This window comes from Pangasianodon hypophthalmus, chromosome 12 (assembly GCF_027358585.1).
Source record: "Pangasianodon hypophthalmus isolate fPanHyp1 chromosome 12, fPanHyp1.pri, whole genome shotgun sequence".
Lineage (NCBI taxonomy): Eukaryota > Metazoa > Chordata > Actinopteri > Siluriformes > Pangasiidae > Pangasianodon > Pangasianodon hypophthalmus.
The window spans coordinates 10,576,096-10,598,957 of NC_069721.1; the positions used below are offsets into that span (position 1 = coordinate 10,576,096).

A 22,862-nucleotide genomic window follows, 5' to 3' on the forward strand; every position below is an offset into this window, starting at 1 on the left:
ATTAAGGGGATGCTCAGTTCATGAAGTGGACAGGGAAAAATCCACTTGGGCCCCTGTTCACAGATGTATGTGGTCGTCCTGCTCTTTACCTCATTGCAAAACAGTTGTAATAATATTTCAAATATGCACAATATCATAGAAACAAAAACAGATGCTTCCTCATAGGTCATAATAATTAATATTCTCCACTAAATCCATATTATATGAGTTAGTATGGCTCCTCTGGCGCTATGGTTCTCAAACTGGGATGTGTGATGTATAGATGTAATTTATTATTACTTTTTTAAAAGAGATCAACTGTTAATGTTGTAGTTATTATTTTACATCTGCATATAATTAACTCGTCATTTGAGTTAACAACATGTATAAATATTTCAATTTTATTAACACTAGGAAAAATATGTTAGACATTTCAGTTCCAACACTGCATCTGGTTTTGGGTGGAATGTTCAGGAGCATTCAGGCTTCCATAAATATGTATAATGGTACATTTTTGCTTAATGTAGTATACTAATATGTGAATAGTTCAACTGTTTGTAAAATAAAAATGTTCTACAATTAATAGAGGGTCAGTGGATTTTCTTTTAGACTGTAAGAGGATCTCTGGCTGCAAAATGTTTAAGAACACCCTCTCAAAGTGGGCTCTGAGGAAAGTGGGGTCCCCATGCGTCTGTCAAACATAGCCAGGGGGGTGACGTTTATTTTGTTGTTGTTGTTGTTGTTTTGTTTTGTTTTTTGTAACAATGGTAGAAATCATAACCCAACTTTATCAAAGTTTATTATTGTTATTCGTAGTTATAAAACGTATTTGACTGATCATTTTAATTGGTTGTTTAATTATGGGTTTAATCCAAATCTCAATAAGTCAAAATAATATAGGCAATAAATAAAAATAAAATTGTACCTAATCTGTTCTGTCACTGGAAAGTTCAGGAGGAAAAAACCTCTATGGCTTCAGTACATAGAGAAATATATTTGTACACATTTAAATAAGGAGCTGAATATTTGCACAGGTGTGTTATGCCCAAAAACACCTTTCCCACTGAACACCTCACTAATGCTCCTGCGGAAAGCCTTGCCAGAAGAGTGGAGGTTATTATAACAGCAGAGTGGGGAATACATCTGGAATGGGATGTTCAGAAAGCACATATGAGTGTGATGGTCAGTTGTTCACAAACTTTTGGCCACAGTGAATAGTTGGTGTACGTGTAATGGACTTCTTAATGAACTCCTGTTGGGTCTCGCGCCTGAAGCTCGCTGCCTGAGGTAGCACAGCACAAGCCCCAAATACCCGCTACAACAATAAAAGATGTTTTAAAAAAGTCACTTTTGTCTTTTGGAAATACACGGTATCATATAATTTGCTGGTATAATATCACAGACGGCACACTTCATCACCAAACCGGGAACTTTCCATCAGCACTTCTGAGGCGCCGTCAGTGGCGCGCGCGAGCTCAGTGGCGCTACACCTCCAGATAGCAATTAGCTAATAGTGACAGGTTTGTCTTGACGATTTCTGGTAAGAACAATGTGATTAATAATGTACCTTACATGTGAATTATGAACGTTTGCTAATTTAAACACCTGTAACGTAGAGGTTAAGTAAATATTTTACACTTGTAACGTCTTCTTTTCAAGAATAGCTGTTATTTTTTTAGCTTTAGGTCGAAAGATGGAACATGTTTCTACACACAACAGTGTTTCAATATCAGACCTGAGCCCGAATATCACACGTCCGGTGAGAAAGTAATTTATTTGTTTGTTTGTTTGTTTGTTTTTTAAATTTTATACTGACTAGTGCTAAATTGGTTTAGAAGAATTGGCTTCAGTAGTTTAGAATGCTAAATGTGTTAGCACAGCTTTGGAAATAACTGGCTAACTTTATAAAACACAGTGGCCTTTCATGTTTACCTAAATTATATGCTGTCTTGTTTATAATATAAAAGAAAATATATATATATCTCTTACTTTCAGAATGTGGTCGGGATTATCATTGGAAAGACTGATGCAAGAGGATTCCCTGACAGGAAAAGTTGGGTATCACATAAATGACTCATTCATTCATTCATTCATTCACTCAAGGCTTTGTTTTAGACTCCTCACACTCTTTACATCTATTCTGATTTCAATACTACTACTAATAATAATAATGTAATTTTATTAAATTCTAGATGTTGGTTCAGAACGATTCACTTTTAGCTTTACAATTAAAGACTCACCAGACCATTTCATTAATGTATCTTCATGGGGCACTGAAGAATACATTCAAAGCCTTTGCAGCCATATCAAAATAGGAGATTGTGGTAAGAATTGAACTATAACACATTTCTATGTATCTATCTATCTACTCAGTCCTGCATATTTCATCCACTGCTTTACACTTAACTGTTTCATTTCTTTTTTCAGTTGTCATTGAAAATCCTCTTGTTGCTACTAAAGATCCAGAGAAAGAGGACCGATTCTGTCCTTCAACCCCGAGGTAAATGAGAACATTTTTGAAAGGCTCTTGAAAGATATCTAGTGGAGCTCTGAAACTACTGATTCCTACTATATCTTATTTTGATGTATGAATACATTTCGTTGTCCTCAGTTTTTACAGATTGTTGGTGACAGAAGCTCACTCAGCCATAAGAATGTGTACAGATTTAGACATGGAAAGTAGACTGCTTTCCCTGTTCCACATCCCAGTGAAGGACTCGGGAGATTTCTACTCACTGGGAGACATTACTGCAAATGGACGAAGCCTAGATGGGAACTTCATTAATATTCTAGCTGCTGTGCGATCGGTAGGAAACTATGAGATGTCCTTGCATTAAAACATTAAAACATTTTTTTGGCAAAATAATTTTTATGATTTTTTTTGTATAACATTGTTGTAATTTGTGCCCCAAAGATTGGAGAGCCAAAGTACTTCACTACTTCAGATGGGCGAAAAGGGCAGAAGCTAGAGATTAAACTGTTTGATGAAACTTTGACATCCTTCCCTTTCATATGGTACATTTATATATTCCTAAACTGACATTTTCATCGTTATAATATTTGTTGTTAAAAATATTGTCATTCATAGCTGGGATCGAGAAACAATTCAGTTTGTGCAGACCCTGCCACCACGAGAGACAGGTATAGTAATAAACAGAAAGGCAACATATAAATGACCGTAATGTACATTTAATTTTATATAGATTAATGGATGTATTTATTTATTTATTTACTTGTAGTGCTCTTCATAGTGGATGCTCGCATCAGCTTTGATACTTTTCGTAACTGTATGGTGGCAACAGCTACCTCAAAAACAATCATTACTGTGAACCCTGGTAAGTTGTAGTGTCTAAAGATACCTGTTCAACCTTTCTCATTGAAATTATAATTCTTATTTAGTGTACATTTTTGTGAAAATATGGTTACCCTTTGTCTAACAACTATGTTTTTTTTAATATAGATACATTAGAAGCCAACCAGCTCTTCAGTTATGCCAAGGAATTATCAGAAAGTGAACAGCTAGATGAGCCAGAGATAGAAGTGAATGTTAATGTTCCCTGTAAGCATAAAATATTTTTGTTAGCTGTATGTGAATATGTAAAGGTTTATAGGATCATGTCAGGTAGATACTGAAACTGTCTTTCCCATTTATTTCTCAGTAGACTCCATTAGTGATGTACTGACAGTGAGTCAAGTTAAAGCCAAAGCCCAAAAAAGCTCTGATGCCTTTTATGGTGTGATATATGGGTTCATAACCACTTTAGGATTAGATTCCTGCATTACTAAAGTCATTCGCAGCAGGTGGTAAGTCAGAAATGCTTGGAAGTTAATGCACCCAGTTTAATGACATGAATTTTCTCCACTTTTGAACTAATTCTTAATTTTATAGTGACAGATGCAAATTTCGTGTCCTTGAGGAGATTGAGGTCTGCACTAACGCTGCCTGTCCAAAACAAGGACAAGCAGGTGAAGTCAGTGCAGCCTTTGATCTGCTGGTGGATATCAGTGATCACACAGGAACTCTGCAGAGCTGCAACCTGTCAGGCACAGTTGCTGAGAAAACACTGGGATGTACTGTGAGTACAAACAAATAAACCACATTATCTGCATCACTTCTAGTCCAATACCTAGTACCTTATCTACCCCTAATAAGTCAAATTAGTAACACTGGATGGATGGACTGGGCATGAGGTAGATAAACATCAAAGTGAGTTAAATCTAACCGATACTGACATATCAGTATCAGCTTAAAGATTTTATTTTATTTTTTTATTTTTTATTTTTTTTTACTTTTACAAATTTATGTGTATTTTTTGTTGTTGTTGTTTTATGTTTGTTTGGAAATTTATTCATACTGGGAAGAGCTGTTTACAAATGCAAATTTTGCTTCTCTTTCAGTCCAAGGAATTTGTGTGTCTCTCAGAGTCTGATCGGACGGCCATGAAGTGGAAGTTTCTGCTGGAAAGATGCAAAATTTATGTAAAGGTTTAAAGATCTTTGCTTGAAATCCCTTTTTTCCAATTTATTGACTTTTATCCTGCATACATACTCTGACTACCATTAGATACTGCTGTGATAGGAAACTTCTACACTTAATTAAATATAAATCAAGGTGTAGGTTTTGTAATCTCACATACTTATGCACTATGATCTTTCTGAAAAATCGAAGGAGAAAAGTGAATGAAGTACTATGTTAATACTAATTAATAATCACAGTTGCTTCAGTTATGGTTTTCATTTTTGTTTAATTTTCACAACTGTTCAGCTAAATATATTTGTAATACATATGTAAATATATTTTACAGGTTTGCCTCAAATTTCATAGTCTCACTGTTGACTTATCTAAATCAATATCTCTCTCTCTCTCTCTCTCTCTCTCTCTCTCTCTCTTTACCCAGGTGTTACCATCAACAAAAAGCAAAACTGGCATGAGGACAAGCATCCTGTCTTGCACCCTTGCCGATCCAGTGGAAGTGAAGCATAGCTTGTCTGTCTTGATCAGCTGAGTGCGAGTTGCTCACCAGTTCTGACTAATAGACACAGGATACGAGTTCAAAGTAGTGTTAGTGTTCTATAACCGAGTCAGGCAGTATTAATATTTGATCTGAAACAAATGTTGTTGACGTGGAAAATATCTTGTTTGTATTCTGTTTTGGTTATATTTGATACGTATTTGTGTATGAAATGTTCTCCTCAAACATTCATTTGCTTTCAGAAGTTGCTCTGGTGGCCCTTTCTCTAAGCCGGAACTATTAAATGTGTTGCGTGTTTCAGTGGGAATGTGTTCGGATGGGCATCGGCTTGGTTTTTGCCATTCTTGTAAATAAAGAATATTTAATTGACGGTGTCTTTTAACATTCTCGCATTATTTCTTTATTCAGCCGGGATTGATCGTGCATCTGCTAACAGGTAAAACTTTTATGTTTCCGTCTGATGTTATCCGGTAAACTAGTCGGTCCTCGAATAGAGGACGATCATCGTGTTGCTGGTTATTTTTCTTTAGTGTATGCTAACCACTGTTGAGGAAACTTTTCAATAAACTACTTCAGATAGCACGCAGTGTTTTAACTGTCACACAGAGGCGCACTGTTTATTGTTGATGCATTGTTTATGCTTTAGCTTTCTGCAGTTGAGCAAACAGTGGGTCAGGACTACAGAGGTTAACCATGAATGTAAACCAAGGCACAGTCGGGAGTGACCCAGTGATCCTGGCCACCGCTGGATATGACCACACAGTGCGGTTCTGGCAGGCACACAGTGGGATCTGCACCAGAACAGTACAGCACCAGGACTCTGTATCCTTCCAACTGAAAAATGCTTGGGCACACACACACACACACACACATACACACGAATGCTTCTGTTTCACTTTTAAAATGTGACTTTTGCATGACTGAAGGAAGAGGACCATTTGCTTGAACCATATTAGATAGACAGATAGGTGTACTTCATTGATCCCTAAGGGGAAATTTGGGATTGCTTAACTCAATGATTGCTTAACTCCAACACCAGCAGGTGAATTCACTAGAAGTAACACCTGATAGGAGCATGATTGCAGCAGCTGGTGAGTTACAATCCACAGATTAGCAATGAAACATGAACTGTATGCAATGGATGTTATAACTGTCAACCTCTGTGTACAGGTTATCAGCACATACGCATGTATGACCTCAACTCAAACAATCCAAATCCCGTAATCAATTACGATGGCGTTAGCAAAAACATCACATCAGTTGGCTTCCATGAGGATGGCAGATGGATGTACACTGGAGGAGAAGACTGCATGGCACGCATCTGGGATCTAAGGTGATAAACAGCTACCACTGGTTTAGATAAGAAATCTGTTTAATAAAAATGTTTATTTTTATTATGTTTTGTTTTCATTCAGGTCAAGAAATTTACAGTGTCAAAGGATCTTCCAGGTCAACGCACCCATTAACTGTGTGTGCCTTCATCCAAACCAAGTAAGATTTGTGCTTCATATTTGTGTTAATAAAATTGAATTCTGTGATGTAGGCTCTTGGGTCATTGCATTAGAGTTTATTTGATGTGAATGTGTGTGTTTTAGGCTGAATTGTTTGTTGGAGATCAAAGTGGTGTGATCCACGTCTGGGATCTTAAAACAGACCATAACGAACAGCTCATCCCAGAGCCAGAGGTGTCTGTCAACTCTGTGCACATTGACCCCGATGCTAGCTACATGGCTGCTGTCAATAGCTCTGTCAGTATCCATATCCAACTTTCTCTGTGTCGTAATTGTTCTGTTCTTACATACATACATAGTGGCTCTGCATTAAATGCAACAAATATATTTTTTAAAAAATTTGTTGTTGTTTTCCCATAGGGCAACTGTTACGTGTGGAATTTGGCTGGAGGAATTGGTGATGAGGTGACGCAGCTTATTCCCAAAACCAAAATCCCTGCTCACAAACGCTACTCTTTGCGCTGTAAATTTAGTCCTGATTCCACGTAAGTGCATCCTGAATTATTTAAAGAAATTCCTGTAAAGAATGTAAAGAATTGTGTAGTTTCTTTTTTTAATCTTTAGTCAATTGTTATTTTATGTAGATTGCTGGCTACCTGCTCAGCAGACCAGACATGTAAGATCTGGAGGACTTCAAACTTCTCACTGATGACAGAGCTGAGCATTAAGAGCAACAACCCTGGAGAGACCTCTCGTGGCTGGATGTGGGATTGTGCCTTCTCTGGAGACTCACAGTACATTGTCACAGGTGAGCATGTAGTATAGACTCTGAAGGTCTAATGTGGAAACTTCCCCCTCTGTAAAATTGGTCCATCCATGTGTTCTTCCTTTTCTTCCCTTTCCCTAGTTAAGAACACTTACATTGCAGCTGTAGTTAGGTGTTTGTCCTGTCATCAGGGGATAACAAGTTTGAATCATGATGATACCACAGAGTAGAATAGAGTAGATGCCATTCTCCTCTAAGCATTTTTAGCTGCTCTTTAGCATTGCATTTGAAAAAGATGCAGTGGCTAGCTTCATGTATCATATGTTAGCCCTTGCTCTCCAAGACATATAGCTGTCATGCAAAAGTGGGGATTTGCAGGGAGGAAACTACGCAAGAAATTGTAATTTACATTAGTTTTAATTCCAGGACTAGGCCAATGCTAGTGCAGTCAGATATTTCTGTAAAATTTGGCCTAGTAGTAATCTGTCTCTAGCAGTAAGATCTCTTGCAAATAGGTTCCAAGGGACCTAATTTTTTTGGGGGGGTATACTGACTGTCCTTAAAAGTGCAGTCATATTCTGTAGAAGGATCATTTTTAACATGAAGCAGATGTTGCACAAATAAATTATTACAAATGATACTTGTTAAATGTTTTGTTTACACTTTAATTAAACACATTACATTTTAAGATGTTATGCACCCACTCTACAAATGTCTGTGTCTTGGTATCCTGACATACACAAGAATTTTCATTACAAGAAAAAATATTTTGCTCATCTTAACTGAAATTTGTAAAGGCTTGCCGCTTATTGTGTACTTTTTCTACATTGATTTTCAGCCTCTTCAGATAATTTGGCACGTCTGTGGTGTGTAGAGACAGGGGAAATCAAGCGTGAGTACAGTGGGCATCAGAAGGCTGTGGTGTGTCTGGCCTTCAATGACAGTGTGCTTGGTTAAATCAAACAGTCTGCCATCATCTCCCATTCTGATGAAGTAGGCAGCAGGACTGTTTACTGTCACAAGTTTTACAGCCTGGAGTACTACATCAGGACAACATAAGGTTAAACTATAAGTGACAGAAATGGTAAATATTATTTTGCTTGTTATTGAAATTGTAATGTATTATTGTTTGTGTATAACTACACTGTTTATGAAAAAAAAGAACATTAATCAGTCCGCTGTGAAGGGAACATCAAAGAACATGCAAGACTGCAGCTTGGGATGTCCGATTTTGATTGAGCAGGCATCCTGCTAAATAGAGTGTATTAATGAACACCTTTAGAAATACAAAGCAGTATCAGGATACACAGGGAAGTACTTAATTGTGCAACCATAGTACCACCTCTAAGGAAAGTCTGGTATAGAAACTGAATAATAATAATCACAATGTTAAATAGGATTTATGTATGATTGGTCTTATTTCTAAAAGGTATATGCTATTTAAATATCCAGGTGGTAAAAAAAATTATAAAACACAGGAAGAAAATAGTGTTAAAAATAGCAATACAAGGATTTTGAGTGTATGAGGAACATATAACTCCATCTCAAAATATGCATTTGTGATATGCGTACCTTTGCTGCTGAACTAATATCCTCTTCAGATATTTTTGTCCTATAAGTGGATGAGTTATTAAACAGCATTCCACAAGGTTTGAAACTGCTCTCATGACCTAAAGGTATCCAATCATTTAAATACTGGTTCACCACATGTTGCCTGGGGTTTGGTATTTTCTTTTCCTTACACATCTTTCTTGCTTCCTCATCTGTATATAACCACAAGTTTGTAAATACAATCTATGTCAGTAAAACACTGATTTAACAGACTGGGTCACTGTAATCTCTGCCAGTAATGTCATACTAAACACTGATAAGCAGTATTGAACTGTCCCTTTTATATTACCACTGAGGTTAATCTGTATGATTAAACTGTCCTATTGCAGTCCCACAAAATGTTTCTGTACGTACTCAGGAAAAATGACTCACTCAAAATCATGACGCTTTATTGTAGCTTAACAGTGCTGTCAGTTACTCATCTCCATCAGGTTACACAAATATAAGCAGCAACGAGTATCTGATTGGAAAACTATTTTAAAAAGGGGGCTGGGGACATTGTAAATAACATGACTGGATGCATCTGTTTGCCTTGTCAGAGTGATTGTGTGTGTGACTCCTCCAGTTTGTCTCAGTGATAGCAACATGAATGTGTGTCCATAACAGAGGGGATGTGTGTTTCCATGCAGTGTGCTCACACTCTGAACGGAAGCTCATTCTGGCAGGTAGTAGAAACACACAGAGACACAAATGTTGTTGGGGAAGCAGATGTCAATGCAGAAGTAAATTAGTCGTTCTTTGGGACCTGTAAGGAGATCAGTGAGCCTGTGATCAGTAAGGGAGGTAGGATTCTTACTTAGATTAATCACAAAATTAGTTCACTTTCCCAGTCCTTCCACAGTTAGTCACTAACTCTGGAAAAGGTCACGACTGAAGTGCTGGATTGTGTTTCCCAGCCACACTTTGCTCTTTAAAGTGCTTCACGCTATGTGCCCCTGTACTTGGCTTGTTCGCCAACATAAGCCTTCTAAATGTTCCATTGTTTGTCTTTAGAATAACAAAATAGTGTATTATAAATAACAAAAGAGTTAACAGTTTTTAGCTTTTTATCTTTTTTTTCTTTTTGGAAGTGGTGTTTGTAGGGGAACTCTCACCACCAGCTCTCCTGGTCCAGTACACAGGTCTGTGCTGACAGAGGGCCTGCAGCGGTTGCTGTAGTACTGAAGCATCCACACGATGGCCTGACAACACGCCTAAAAACTCAGTGTGTCTCTGAGTCTCGTTTCCCACCAGCCAAATCTGATTCACCTGAAATAATGACATCCATCATATCATTAGTATGTGTTAAATTACAGCTGCATTAAGTCCTGTAAATACATTTATTGTCATGTCGGTAAATTATATAAATGCATTTATAGGTTTAATATATGTAATTATACCATAATTAATTACTACTCCAGTGAAATGAAACATATATACATGACATATAATGAAACATATGAAACATATAAACATATATAATGAAACATATATACATGTGATCTGATGTGTCAGTGAACATGATACAACGCAGTTAATATCTATAATAAAATATAGCAATTCACTCCAAATGCCTATTCAGTAGGATAAGTGTTCTCTTCTGGTGAGCATATTGAATTACCCAGAGTTGTCTAATGGCCTCAATTAGGTGCAATGATAGAAAAAAAATCTAATCTTTCTCCAGACTTTCTACCTGGACAAGGATACACAACAAGTCAAGTGGAACAACCGGTCTATTCTGTGCAGATCATAACCCACCACAGGAACAGCTTGTTAAGTGCTGAGAGAAGTGTGGCCAGCACAAGTCTCATGCCTGTTAACGGAAGAGTGGTCTTTCCTACTAGTAGCGACTTATAAGAGGAAAAAAACAACAGAGCAGCCATTGTGCACTTAGTGCTCCCAGCCTGTAATGGGATCCGTATGAGGCAGATCAAATGTGCTAAGGAATTCAGAGCCAGCAAGGCCTGAGTTCGTCTGAACCTGTGCGGTCTGTTGCTCCTTTTCTGGAGTTGGAAAGAAGAAAGCAGCCAAAAGTACACTTTAATCAGCTCAGGAGCACTGAGGGTGGCGCTGTGTTCAAGTGTCAGTCAACCTGGTAGCCAAGTCACATAGTGGCACTTATACATAAGTTAACGCTAGTCTGCCTATGAGGGGCCTGATGTATTTCAAAGATGTCAAGGTACATTTCAAATCATGTGTGACCTTTTACTAATTAAGATATTTGAGCTGCTGTTGATTAAGCATTATTACCTGTTGTTTGGACTCATTCAAGAGAATGTGCATGTTTTCATAATCAGACGCCTCCATTTGACGAAGGAAGCAGCTGTCCTGGTAGTCAGACTTGTAGCATATTAATCCCTAAACAGGAGAAATGATGTTTAAAGGATTTCCATTCTATTAGATGTTCTGCTAAAGCCAATAAGGAAATAGAGATCTTACATGTTTAATGTCAAAGAGCACTGTAGACGTGTGATTTGTGTGTGAGGTCACAGAGTACGTCACTACACTGTTGAGTTTGTCTACTAATGCAGACTGATTGATCAGAGCAGCAGGGTGGTCAGGAGCTATGATACGGACAACCTGCAAGGAAGACTGTTTGGTAGAGCTTTCTTTATCATTTAGGTTTTGGAGACTTAAAAAACAAAATGCTGTTCTATTGTTGATTCGTAAGAGTAACAAATGCCTTGAAGTAGACACCCTATCTCTCACCTGCGTGTCTGGTTGTAGTGTGAACTTCCCAGTGATGACGAGGGCAATGAGGGCAATGATAACGATGAGGAGTGTTACTGTGAGGCTGCCCCATAACACACGCTGTGGAAACCTGGAGGAGCCTATGCGGCCACAATGCTGAGACCAGAAGAAATACATAAATATCATCCTATAATAACACTACTGTAGCCTGCTTCAGTCTTGAGCATTTTTATTCTGGATTCAGGTGAACATTTTGCACTAAATTACCCTCTTTTCAAAGATTAATCCCAATCTGTACTAGAAAGTCATATATTTATTCTTAGAAAATAATCAAAACTATAAAAAATACACTTTAATATTTACTAATATACTTGGCAACCTGAATCATCATTTTGGACATAAATGAAAGAGAGCATCACGGAAACTCACCATGCACTGTGGCTCCTCCAAACTGCTTTCTGAGAATTTCCACCACCTCATCATTCTGCATCTAGTTGCTTCTCCTCTGTCCCTGGCTCGTGCTTGTCTGTATCAAGCTCTGCTCATGACTGAGACTGAGCAAGAGAGTTTGCTGTATACCTGCTCAGGTCCTCACTGCTAGTCTTTAACCCCCCCAACACACACACTCCACACAAAACATAGTCCAACCCACTGGCTGCCACCCCACACTGGACAATAGACAAAGGGGAAAGGTAGGGTTTTTTTCTGTGGACAGGGCTTGTCATCGCAAAGAGGCAGTTATTTTAGAAATGCATTGCTCTTGCCCTGGATCAGCTACTGTAGCTGCTGACTGGCCAAGGTGACTTTAACTTCAACTACTGTAATTGATCAGGAAAACATCACATAATTACATGTAATAGCTTGCACAAAGTACACCAGTCGCGTCTTTGAGTCTGAGATGATGCTTATTTATTTGATCTTTGTGTGGTGAGCACTTTGTTCAACACAAGACAAAAAAAAAAAAAAAAGAAACCATTACAAGTGATCATAAAACTAGAGTCAGTTACAATAGTTGTGCTTCAAACTCTACAAGCAGGTCTACCTTTAATAATGAAGACAAACAAGCACCTCAATAAACAATATTGTGTTTAGTTATGTGTGGTAGTGCTCATATGAGCAAATCATCACATTGGTTGCATTATCAACCAATTAGCCATCTTGTCTGTTGCAGGTCTTTTTTCAGTACCTGACATTTGAAATATACAGCAGAACAAACAAAAGCATCACATGCTGGTTCTGTATTCAGTACATGTATGTATATAGGCATGTACCTATATGTGTGTAGATATCTTCAAAAAATGGATAAAGGAAAACTACTCTAACACTGTACTTGGCAAAAAGCACAATGATATACATGGACATTATTGTGGAATACCAGAGGTAGACCCTGCTGATGGAGCAGATTATTAGTAGAATGCATACTTTTGTGGATTTATAATAGAAAGTACATATTTTGGTATACAAAATGCTGGGTTTTGGATATGAAATCCACTCATGGGGATCTATTTCTAATTTTACAACCAATTCACAAACTGGACCTTAGGTGTGTTGAACCAGGGGAAACTCTAAACTGTTGCAGGGCAGTAGGTCCTGAGGACTGGAGATCAGAAACCACATATATAAATATCACTTGGAAATATCCAGCTATTTTATAATCCTCTGATGCAGTAGGTTTTGATCTAGTCCTCAAGACCTTCAAGCCAGTCCATGTTTTCTTCTGTTGAAGGTGCAAAGACACCTAAACCAGGATTTCACCTATTTATTACCTGGGACGTGTGTTTGGCTCAACAAAATAAAAATGTGCTGACTGGAGGTGCTGGAGACTAAATAACGAACCTCCTCATTGACTCCTTTAACAAAGACTAATGATCATATTGGTTCAAGTAAGTTCTATTTTTTAAATAATATTAAAACTTCCATTTCTTCTGAACCTACGTAACACAGGATACATGTTACATCCTCATCAATACTGACCCGCTATGCTTGGAGGGCTGGTAAAATCTCTGCAATGCTATCAACATAGTAATCAGGCACCATCCCCTGACGCTTGGGGCATCCGCTTCTTTGGTGCTCCTCTGCATCTGCTACTGTTGAGACACCAGTCAGGGTCAGCAGAGTCTTCAGTCCACAGGTGGAACCTAACATGATGTCTGTGTCCAGTCTGTCCCCAACCATAAGACATTTGCTTGGGTCAAGCCCGAACTGGCTAGCCATGCATTTGAACATGAAGCTGCTGGGCTTCCCGACCACTTGGGCATGGCGCTGTGCCGCTGTCTCCACGGCCTTCAAAAGGCAACCAGTACCTAAGGTAAAAGGACACCAGATCAGTCAACACATCATTCTATTTGTTTCATCATTTTACCATAGAAGAGTTAAAGCTCACCTGGGACTGCTTTGCCCCCCTCGAGAGGAAGCCTGGTGTCTGTGTTGGTGCCCACAAACTGACACTCAGCATTACACAGGTACTGTAACGCCCTGTTCAGCTTCATGTAACTGAAATGTTCGTCAAAACCCACCAGCACGGCCTTGACCTCCGGGTCCAGAGGAACACTGGCCCAGTCTTTCTGGCCTCCTGAGACTGGATCGGGTCCCACACCGACCGGCTCGATCCCCATCGCCTCGAGCTCTTGCCTCATGGCATTGCTTCCAATCAAGTACACTTTGCCCTCGAGGTTGCACACGGTTTTAAGGAACACGGCCGAACAGTACGCTGTGCCGAACACCTCGCCCTCGCTGGCCTCGAAGCCCAGCTTGCTCAGCTTCTCCGCATACATTTTGCGCGTTTTTGTGCTGTTATTGGTGACGAAAAACACGCGCTTTCCAGCCTTTTTCAGCGAGTTGACCACTTCAGGGGCGCCGGGAATGGCCTGATCTCCGCGCCATATCACCCCGTCGCAGTCAAACAGCACAGTGTCCACTGAGTCCAGCACCTGCTTGGTCAGCGGGCCAGTGAGTCGGGTGCACTTCGACACAGCCATGGAGAAATCAGCTGCTGTCACTGTTAGCTCGCCGGTTATTCACTTCCTGCTGAACACACTGCTGAACCCTTCTCCGCTTGGTTAATTATCGTTAAGACTGTAACTGTCGACAGTCGCGAGCAAATACTAACTGACAACGATTTGTTTAAAACTGTTGCTGCAACACGAGGTATGTGATGTTGAGTAATGCATTCGCTTGTCTAAGGCACCCCGACATGACCTTATTGCATTAGCCGCCCATACAACACTTCCGCACCGGCTTAAAGGGACAGCAACGTAAAAAAACTGGTGTACACTGGGCTGCTGTGACTGAAAAACTAGTGTATAGCAGGCTAATGTGACTGAAAACTGGTGTATATCAGGCTAATGTGACTGAAACTGGTGTACACCAGGCTAATGTGACTGAAAAACTAGTGTATATCAGGCTAATGTGACTGAAAACTGGTGTACCCCTGGCTACCGTGACTGAAAACTTGTGTACATGGGGCTACTGTGACTGAAAACTTGTGTACACGGGGCTACTGTGACTGAAAACTTGTGTACATGGGGCTACTGTGACTGAAAACTTGTGTACACGGGGCTACTGTGACTGAAAACTGGTGTATATCAGGCACTTATGAACACAACAGCCTAGATAATGGTTTTATAAAGTATGTTCAGTCTTAAAATTGACATTTTACAAGGCTAACAAAATCTGTTGCACTCTTCTTAAACCAACCCTGCCTACAAATCTTGTCTGCAACTTGTCTGCAATGTTGCATTAGTAGCAGTAATTCAGAAACCGTTTCCTTTCTGTCAGCACGCAAAGACAGGCTACCAGTTTGACTAGCTTGGCCTGTGTTTTGGCAGCTGGGAGCTATTCAGAACAAGCTGGATTTTTCAGCAGGGAATAAGAGAGAAACACAGCTGATCTACAGCCACTTGTTTAATAAACATCAGATAAAAATCATTTATTTCAACAATCTCACCCACCGAAACAATATAAAACACAATGTATTAAAAACAGTGATATTAAAACATCACTTTAAAAGAAAACATACAGATTAAAAGTATCACAAGATACTACAGCTAAAAATAGTCACAACACATGTCTGGGGTCCAAAATTTGCTTTTCCTTTTTATACTGGAGCTACAGAACTAAGTAAAGAGAAAGCTTTATGCAAACTGCATCTAATTTCTCACACATTGCCTCAGGAAACATTTTTAGCATTTTTAGACACCACATGTATGTAAACCTTTTCATAAAATAATAGGTCTGAATTAAAACAATTAAATATCAAACTATTTTATCTAAATCACTTCTAACATATGACTCTGCGACTTCTACAAAACTGATATTTCCACAGAGTCACACGAAACTATAAAATAAAGGGGAAGGTGATTCTGGATTCATGATGGCTGCTGCTACTGTTTTCAGCTCTGTGATGTCCTTTCGTGCATTTTATAAATAAAAAAGTGTCATACAAATTCAGAAACCACATAAGCAAGTGTTTTTGAGATTACTTAATGCAGTGCAAATGTGCAACGATTTAGGTATGTAGTTTGCACAATGCTAAACTGGTGGCTATAAGCTTCCCTTACTTGTCAGCAACATGAGCCAACACTGTAGCTCTGTATCACTACATCTGGGCTCAGGAGAAAATTGTGTAAATTTCTTTTTTGACCAAACTCCTTTAACCAAAAGCTAATCGTGTTTCTTCTGAGTAGGGCATAAAGGCCAAACTATTTCTGCAAGATTTTTGAGGATTCCTCTGTGATAAAAACCACGTAATGGGTTGTACGAAGTATGGCATCGATGTCCAGAGACAGGATTGCAGTACTGGCAGCCATGGCCTTTCTGCTTGAACCATTCATTAGATGTCTGATTCACCAGAGCCAGGTAACAGTGAAACATGGTATACCCCGCTACAAGGAAAAATACAAATACCACGAAGCCAAGCATGAAGACTATCCTGGGGAAGGTCATGAAGAGGTGCTGTGGAGAGAGGTTTGCATCATTTAGCCTTGGAAATGTCAGCTTTATCAAGGCCTAGAAATACTTCCTGGACTGTGAAATTAGACTTTTTTTTTCTCCCAGCAGTCGCAGTGTTAACAATAAGGCTATTATAAAAATTTCTGCATAAATACTCAGTTTAGCACTACTGTAAAGTCACTATAAGCATGTGTATGGGAAAAGCTTTCTCCCTAAGATTAGATAACAAAGCTCCTAATACTGACATAGAGCTTTTAGGGCACTTGTTGCAGAATTTGGTTACAGTTACTAAGAGGAGAAAAAGTAGTGAATTTGGCCTGGATCAACAACACTGAAGTCATTCTGTCGAAAGACTGTGGAGACATTCTTGTTCATTTTCTCCATCATCCATCTTTCTTTCCATATTATCCTATGATTTATGTATTTATGGACCCATTCATTGGTGACCTACCTGTATGACAAACAGTGGTCCTACAGGCTGCTGCTGACCAACGTAATGTGCATGCATGATTCCAGATCGCAGGACAGTATGAAACAACATGTCTGCCGTGAGAAGTGCAATATCGCCTGCCATGGCGCATACGCTCAGCAGGTAGAGCAGGAAGAATCTAGTGTTCTGAGCACCAATGCAGTTATTCACCCACACACAGTGGTGGTCAAATCTCTGGACACATCGGTCACATACACCTAAATAAGAGAAAAAATAATCATTTTAGGGATTTAAACAACAATTTTTCCAGGTTAGAAATGTCAGTGAAACGGCAAGACAACAAGCTGATCTTTGGCACGGAACTGCCAATTTGCAGGACTCTGCATGATGAGATTTAAATTTCTGTACTTTCCAGAATGAAGTAATACTCACTACAGTGTTTAGATCTGGCAGGTTTCACCAACTGACATGTTTGGCAAACGATTCCCTCTTGAAATAACTTGTCGTCATACTGGTACACCTTCAGCTGAACTGCATGGTTTTCCTTTGTCAGTGTACCTAAAAAGAAAGCAAACTTAGCCAGACTGTCTGAGGCTCTACATTAGTAACCAGTCATTTGATTTAAGCATGTTGCTTACCTGGATCTTTGCTACAGCACAGGTAAAATATGTAGGACTTAATTGCCAAGAAGAAATATGGAAGACACACATTAAACAAAGTGGTGTCCATTTCTAAACAGAACCCAAAGATCTCGTAGGAGAATTCTCCATACACAGCAGCCTCAAGAATAAGGTGCAAGTAAATGAAGAACCTGTTTCTGTGGCAAAAGAGAAAAAGGCATACTTAATAAATATTATACAATTAATCAACTAGCATAATTTAACAATAACAGACCAACACAAGTATTATGCAATTTCCATTAGTCATCAGTAATCTGGCATCTTGCAAGAGATACTGTAACTCATGCTGTTGTGTAATACAAACTTTAAAAAAAAAATACAAAAGTTATTTTCACCAAAGCCATGGTAATTTTGAATAAAATCTGAATTTTAAAGTGTTCCTGTGTATTTAATATGTTTATGTGTATTAAAACATTATATACAGTATGACAAAATTAAAGTATTAGTATTTTTACTGTCTAAAACTGTGCTTAGTGATGTTAATTTCCCACAAAGGGGGCTTACACTAAACAACAAACTGGAGAAGCACTTATATACTGTGATAAGCAAATATGAAATACCTGATTAAGGCAATGTTGGATTTGGTTGAAATTCTCACCTCTGGTGGAAGAGTCTGTGCATGCTCCTGTAGAAAATATTCTGAATGCATTGTGGAATCCAAGGGGAAACAATCTGGGTAACAAAAATAAGTATGTGTAAAAATATTTGAATTTCAGTAACAGACGTGTCAAGGGGAAGTTTCACTTTTTTTTTTAGGTGGATCTGTTGGTTTAGTGTTCAGCTGGATCAAAGGGTAGTTTAAGCTGCATGGAGCCTGAAAAATATTCTTTCATTTCAAATAATCTGACTTAGTTGAAATGGTTTAATGACAAAGTAATTAAAATTCTCCACTTAAATGTAATTAAGTGGGTTGTTTTTTGTCTTTTCTCATTTTTTAAACATATATAATGATCTGACATTATGTAATGTATATAATACTTTTTTAAAATAAATAATAGTATGTTACCATTATTACACCATACAAGTAAGTCTATTTGAGCTTACTTCAGCATTTTTTCCAGCCCACTCTCTATCTACCACATCTGTAGTGTATGTGTGATTACGTCAGATAACCATTCTGACATGTTTCCCTGTAAGCAGAAAAAGCTTGGAAAACCTGTTCACCTGAAACTCACTTACATTGGATGTTTGGGGCAGTTGTTAGGGCAGTCAATAAATCTTTAATAATATTTTTTAGAACATGAATCAGTCAAAAGTATTTGTAAATTAAGCTCAAAATCTATACAATACATCATTTCCCAATAGGAGGAATTTGTGCTTATGCAGCATCATTGTAGACATGTAAACACTTATATGGCCAAGTTTCAGCTTGATGGTGCATAATAGCAATTACTTTTTACTGTATTGGTCTAGTCCAGTTCTTAGCTCGGGTTGCTGTTTGTGTGGAGTTTCGCACATTCTCCCTGTATCCGCGCTGGTTTTGTCCAGGAAGTATTTCCTCCAGTTTCCCACCTCCCAATAACAAGTAGGCAGACTGTCTATGCTAAAGTGCCCTGAGGTGTGAATATGTATTTGCACAGTGTCCTGCGATGGACTGGCGTCACACCCGGTGTTCCTGGGATAGGCTCCGGATACACTGAGATGCTGACAACCCTGATAAGTTACTGCAGTTACTGAAGATGAATGAATTAGTTGTTCTAGTGTTTGAAAGGGGAGTAAAACTCAATAAAAGCTTTCTCTAATGTCATCCTGAGACTTTAACTGTTAGGAAGTAAAAGGTCTAGTTCTGAGTTTGTGTTATAAGAGAGTTTTAAGTCAACATGTTGTCTATTCTTTACACAGTAAAGAGAATCATGTATATAACCCATACATTACAACTGTAGTACATACACTATATGGCCACCTGACCATCACACCCATATGTGGTTCTTCCCCAAACTGTTGCCACACAGTTGAAAGCACAGAATTGTCTAGAATATCTTTGTATGCTGTAACAATACTGGATAGCTGGAACAATTCACTGGAACTAAGAGGCTCAATCCTGTTCCAGCATGACAATACCCCTGTGCACAAAGCGAGCGCCATGAAGTCATGATTTGCCAAGGTTGGAGTGGAAGAACTGGAGTGGCCTGCATGAAGCCCTGACCTCAACCCCTGAATGAAAGCCTTAAATGAAAGCCTTTGAATACCTTCAAATAGCTTGAAAGCCCACTGAATACCTTCAGGATGAACAGGAATGCTGAATGACCACCAGACCTCCTCACCTCGACATCAGTGCCTGACCTCACTAATGCTCTTGTGACTGAATGAGCAAAATCCCAACAGCCACGCTCTAAAATCAGCCACGCTCCAAAATCAGCCACGCTCCAAAATCAGCCACGCTCCAAAATCTAGTGGAAAGCCTTCGCATAAGAGTGAAGGATATTATAATAGCAAAGGAGGACTAAATCTGGAATGGGATGTTCAAAAAGCAAATATGGGTGTGATGGTTGTGTGTCAAACTTTTGGCCATATATATATATATATATATAGCACATCAGCCCATAGTTTGAGGAACATGTTATCATTCTGACATGCAGTTTGAATGATGCTTATTGACTGTCATATTTTCTCCATTATTTATGAGTCTTACTCCAGTGCAGAACTAACGACGTTTACTGTAAATTAGTTTGAAACTGTAATCTCTTTAGGTTGGGAGCTTTGGGAGATTTGTGAGAGGACAGCTCCCCCTGTGTCTGTAGTGGAGTGTTTACCTCAGACAGAGTGCTGTAGACTCGGCTGAAGGGAGTGTGCTGCTGGCCTGAGTACCTGCACACCAGGGCGATGCAGGTGAGCACCACCGCCACATAGATCCCGAAAAGCGTCACGAAGTCCATTTACCTGGGCGCTGTGCTGAACAAACAAACAGCATTCACACACACATTTCTCCGAGTACATTTCTCACTCCAGCTCTTAGTTCTAGCTGGAATTCTACAGCTTATTGTACTAACTTAGCTAACTACCTGCGTGAACTACTTTAGTTTTACTTTAATTTCAGTTCACGTAGCCGGCAAGCTACATAACGACCATGAAACTCATTCATTTTAACTCGCCATGGGCAAAATACTCTGGTACCAGTTTACTAAAGGAAAAAGAAACTGAAAAAACTACCTTTCTTCATTTACAAAGCATTCTTCCACATTTCCCCCGGCAGTTTATTTCCTCAGCTCTCCTTTCATTGGCCACAGGTAACCAGCCTGGTGAAGCGAGTCAAAACAACAGACTCCTTTTCACTCAGCGTCAATGTAAAAGTCCCCAGGAAGCTAAGCGTTCTGATTAATTCGCTGAATAAATAAATACATACATACATACATACACAAACAAACAAACAAACAAATAAATAAATAAATATGTAGCAATTTAATTATGTTAAAAGATCCATTGACTTCTGTGCTTTCTAACTTCTCTCTAACAGGTTTGTACCAGAGGATTTTTTTTTTGTAACAGTCTACAAAGTTCTATAAGCCTATAAAGCTTCTATAAGGCACTCTGGATAATTAGCCATCTGCTAAATGCTGGAACTGTACTTTTAAATTTAATTTAATATAATTAATGTAATTTTATTATTATTATTTCAACATTATTTTTGCAACTATGAATTTTCATACATGGTTTACACTAGGGTAACACACAGCCATTGCTTGTATACACAATCATTGACACTAAACCAGACCCTTTCTGCAGCCACAAACATTTCAGATTATATAAACAGATTTATTAAATTTGTAGATCCAAGTCTGCTTTATTTATTCTTATCTATTCTTATTATGTTCATATTACATAACTAAGCCCCACTACTGTAACTTTTAAACTCATTTCATTCAAATTTATAATAATGAAAATTAAATAACCATAACAACCGTAACAATGTTTATAACATCATCACTCCATCATCATCATTATCATCAACATCATGTCTATGAATGAATGAACAGATAGATAGATAGATAGATAGATAGATAACAGACCTGGTGTCCTTATGACCTGTGAGGAACCCTGGACTGGATATATAAAATCTTTGGCATAAATACAAATAAACCTATACATAAAACGCTTAAAAATGTATTTCATTACTCACTCCATATTCAATAATGTATGTATTGTAGATATTTCTGTTCTGCAGACTTTATAGTCATGTAGTATTACTGTTTAGATGGTTTGTCCTAATTTTCACTGTATCAGAGCAGTTCTAGATGGACCTCTACAAGGCTCAGGTTGCTCCGGTTGAAACCTGGCTGGAGCTGCAAACGCTTCTCTGGTTACAGCACAACACAGTTGATGCCTTCAGGACCTGGTAGCACAGAAAAAACTTCAGGGGCTTAATGTCCAGCAACAAATACAGCAATTGTAAAAAGGTATGTAAGCATCCCTACCTGTGTCTTTTAGGCTGCCGGCTATTTCTCATAGACTGGAGGAGAGCAGTCTGTTGGGGTAGGCTAACCCTGCATTTGTGTTTCTCTCAGAACTGTAACTGAACTGTTTAGTTACTCAATTTGGAAGTGTTTCACTTTCTGTGTCCATCCCCTTCTCAACATGTTTTGGGAGCTCAGCAGATTCGTACCAACAGTATTTTTAATTTATAGTATTCTGTTAAGGAAAAAAATGGTTGTTGTATTTCAGTATAATTTGTGTTAAATTGGATGGATTCCTTAAAAGCAGGAGTCATAAGATCCAGTCCTGGAGGACCAGAGTCCAACGAAGGGGTGATTTTCTGCCACTAAAGCATCTACTTAACCTGGTATTAACTGATGAGTTAAATCAAATGTTTTTGCTCAGGGAAATCACCAAACTGCACTGCACCCTGTCCCTCCAGGACTGTTGACCATTTAAAGTTAACACAGACCAAAGTGCTTTAAATGAGTGCACAGTCAAGGAATTGTTTGCACTTTCTTTGAAATCCCAAACTGTTTCTCTGCTTTGTGGTCCAGAGCCTTTGAGCTGGTAAGATGAGACATTGATTGAGGAAGAGTGTCTGTTTGGCACTGGTGCTAAATAATTCAGTTAGCCCTGAGTCACTTGCCTTTGTACCTGGCCCTTTGTATTACTGCATTAATTAGATTTAATAAAAAATGTGGTGTTTACATTAGTTAGATTGATGCTAATGATTTTGCGTTTGGGGGAGTTACTGAGTATTACACTGCTGTGCATTACTGTGTTCTACCTGGGGAATAAGAAACCGTATTTGCGATTGAGCCCAGAGTTGAGCTTTCTGAGGAAATCAATCTCCCTTCACAAGTCTTTCCCCAGGATCCACTGTCCAAGTGTGTTTCTGTCTTGTGGTTGGGGGATCTTAGCATGTATCATTTAATCTGT

General features: G+C 38.7%; 6 protein-coding genes across 8 annotated transcripts in view; 3 read left to right on the forward strand and 3 right to left on the reverse strand.

Moving 5' to 3' along the window:
- The window catches only part of msrb1b (methionine sulfoxide reductase B1b), a 1,743-nt gene extending 1,181 nt beyond the window's left edge, over positions 1–562 (forward strand). The window contains exon 4 of the mRNA XM_034309091.2: positions 1–562. This exon is cut by the window's left edge and continues 70 nt beyond it. The gene's annotated coding sequence lies outside the window, so the exon portion shown is untranslated.
- Positions 563–672: 110 nt separating this feature from the next.
- Positions 673–5,321, forward strand: meiob (meiosis specific with OB-fold). Its single transcript, XM_026915072.3, is given in 15 exon segments — positions 673–1,519; positions 1,659–1,738; positions 1,975–2,032; positions 2,172–2,303; positions 2,407–2,479; positions 2,591–2,786; positions 2,894–2,994; positions 3,068–3,120; positions 3,219–3,314; positions 3,440–3,538; positions 3,639–3,783; positions 3,869–4,055; positions 4,378–4,464; positions 4,878–4,973; positions 4,976–5,321. Coding segments are annotated over 14 exon segments (1,470 nt in total). The 5' UTR covers positions 673–1,519; positions 1,659–1,672; the 3' UTR covers positions 5,057–5,321.
- On the forward strand, positions 5,239–8,992 carry mlst8 (MTOR associated protein, LST8 homolog (S. cerevisiae)). Its single transcript, XM_026915079.3, has 9 exons — positions 5,239–5,388; positions 5,599–5,774; positions 5,992–6,043; positions 6,123–6,285; positions 6,368–6,443; positions 6,548–6,700; positions 6,824–6,948; positions 7,048–7,211; positions 8,008–8,992. Exons 2-9 carry the CDS (start codon positions 5,646–5,648, stop codon positions 8,124–8,126), a joined length of 981 nt encoding a protein of 326 aa, XP_026770880.1. The 5' UTR covers positions 5,239–5,388; positions 5,599–5,645; the 3' UTR covers positions 8,127–8,992.
- A 160-nt stretch (positions 8,993–9,152) lies between these two features.
- bricd5 (BRICHOS domain containing 5) lies at positions 9,153–12,191 on the reverse strand. 2 transcript variants are annotated; one of them, XM_034309111.2, is made up of 6 exons: positions 11,880–12,191; positions 11,469–11,606; positions 11,199–11,339; positions 11,010–11,117; positions 9,875–10,028; positions 9,153–9,525 (listed from the first exon to the last, which is right to left on the reverse strand). In XM_034309111.2, exons 1-6 carry the CDS (start codon positions 11,931–11,933, stop codon positions 9,434–9,436), a joined length of 687 nt encoding a protein of 228 aa, XP_034165002.1. In that variant the 5' UTR covers positions 11,934–12,191; the 3' UTR covers positions 9,153–9,433. The 2 variants fall into 2 exon arrangements, with proteins under 2 accessions (XP_034165002.1, XP_026770882.1); XM_026915081.3 differs by having other exon boundaries at positions 11,199–11,351.
- Positions 12,192–12,342: 151 nt separating this feature from the next.
- Positions 12,343–14,741, reverse strand: pgp (phosphoglycolate phosphatase). Its single transcript, XM_026915080.3, has 2 exons — positions 13,834–14,741; positions 12,343–13,753 (listed from the first exon to the last, which is right to left on the reverse strand). Exons 1-2 carry the CDS (start codon positions 14,426–14,428, stop codon positions 13,428–13,430), a joined length of 921 nt encoding a protein of 306 aa, XP_026770881.1. The 5' UTR covers positions 14,429–14,741; the 3' UTR covers positions 12,343–13,427.
- Positions 14,742–15,340: 599 nt separating this feature from the next.
- On the reverse strand, positions 15,341–20,804 carry zdhhc4 (zinc finger DHHC-type palmitoyltransferase 4). Of its 2 annotated transcripts, none has more exons than XM_026915076.3 (7): positions 20,661–20,804; positions 20,264–20,402; positions 18,109–18,182; positions 17,469–17,647; positions 17,263–17,388; positions 16,852–17,087; positions 15,341–16,403 (listed from the first exon to the last, which is right to left on the reverse strand). In XM_026915076.3, exons 2-7 carry the CDS (start codon positions 20,384–20,386, stop codon positions 16,113–16,115), a joined length of 1,029 nt encoding a protein of 342 aa, XP_026770877.1. In that variant the 5' UTR covers positions 20,387–20,402; positions 20,661–20,804; the 3' UTR covers positions 15,341–16,112. The 2 variants fall into 2 exon arrangements, with proteins under 2 accessions (XP_026770877.1, XP_026770878.1); XM_026915077.3 differs by having other exon boundaries at positions 20,264–20,397; positions 20,661–20,800.
- Positions 20,805–22,862: the final 2,058 nt, after the last annotated feature.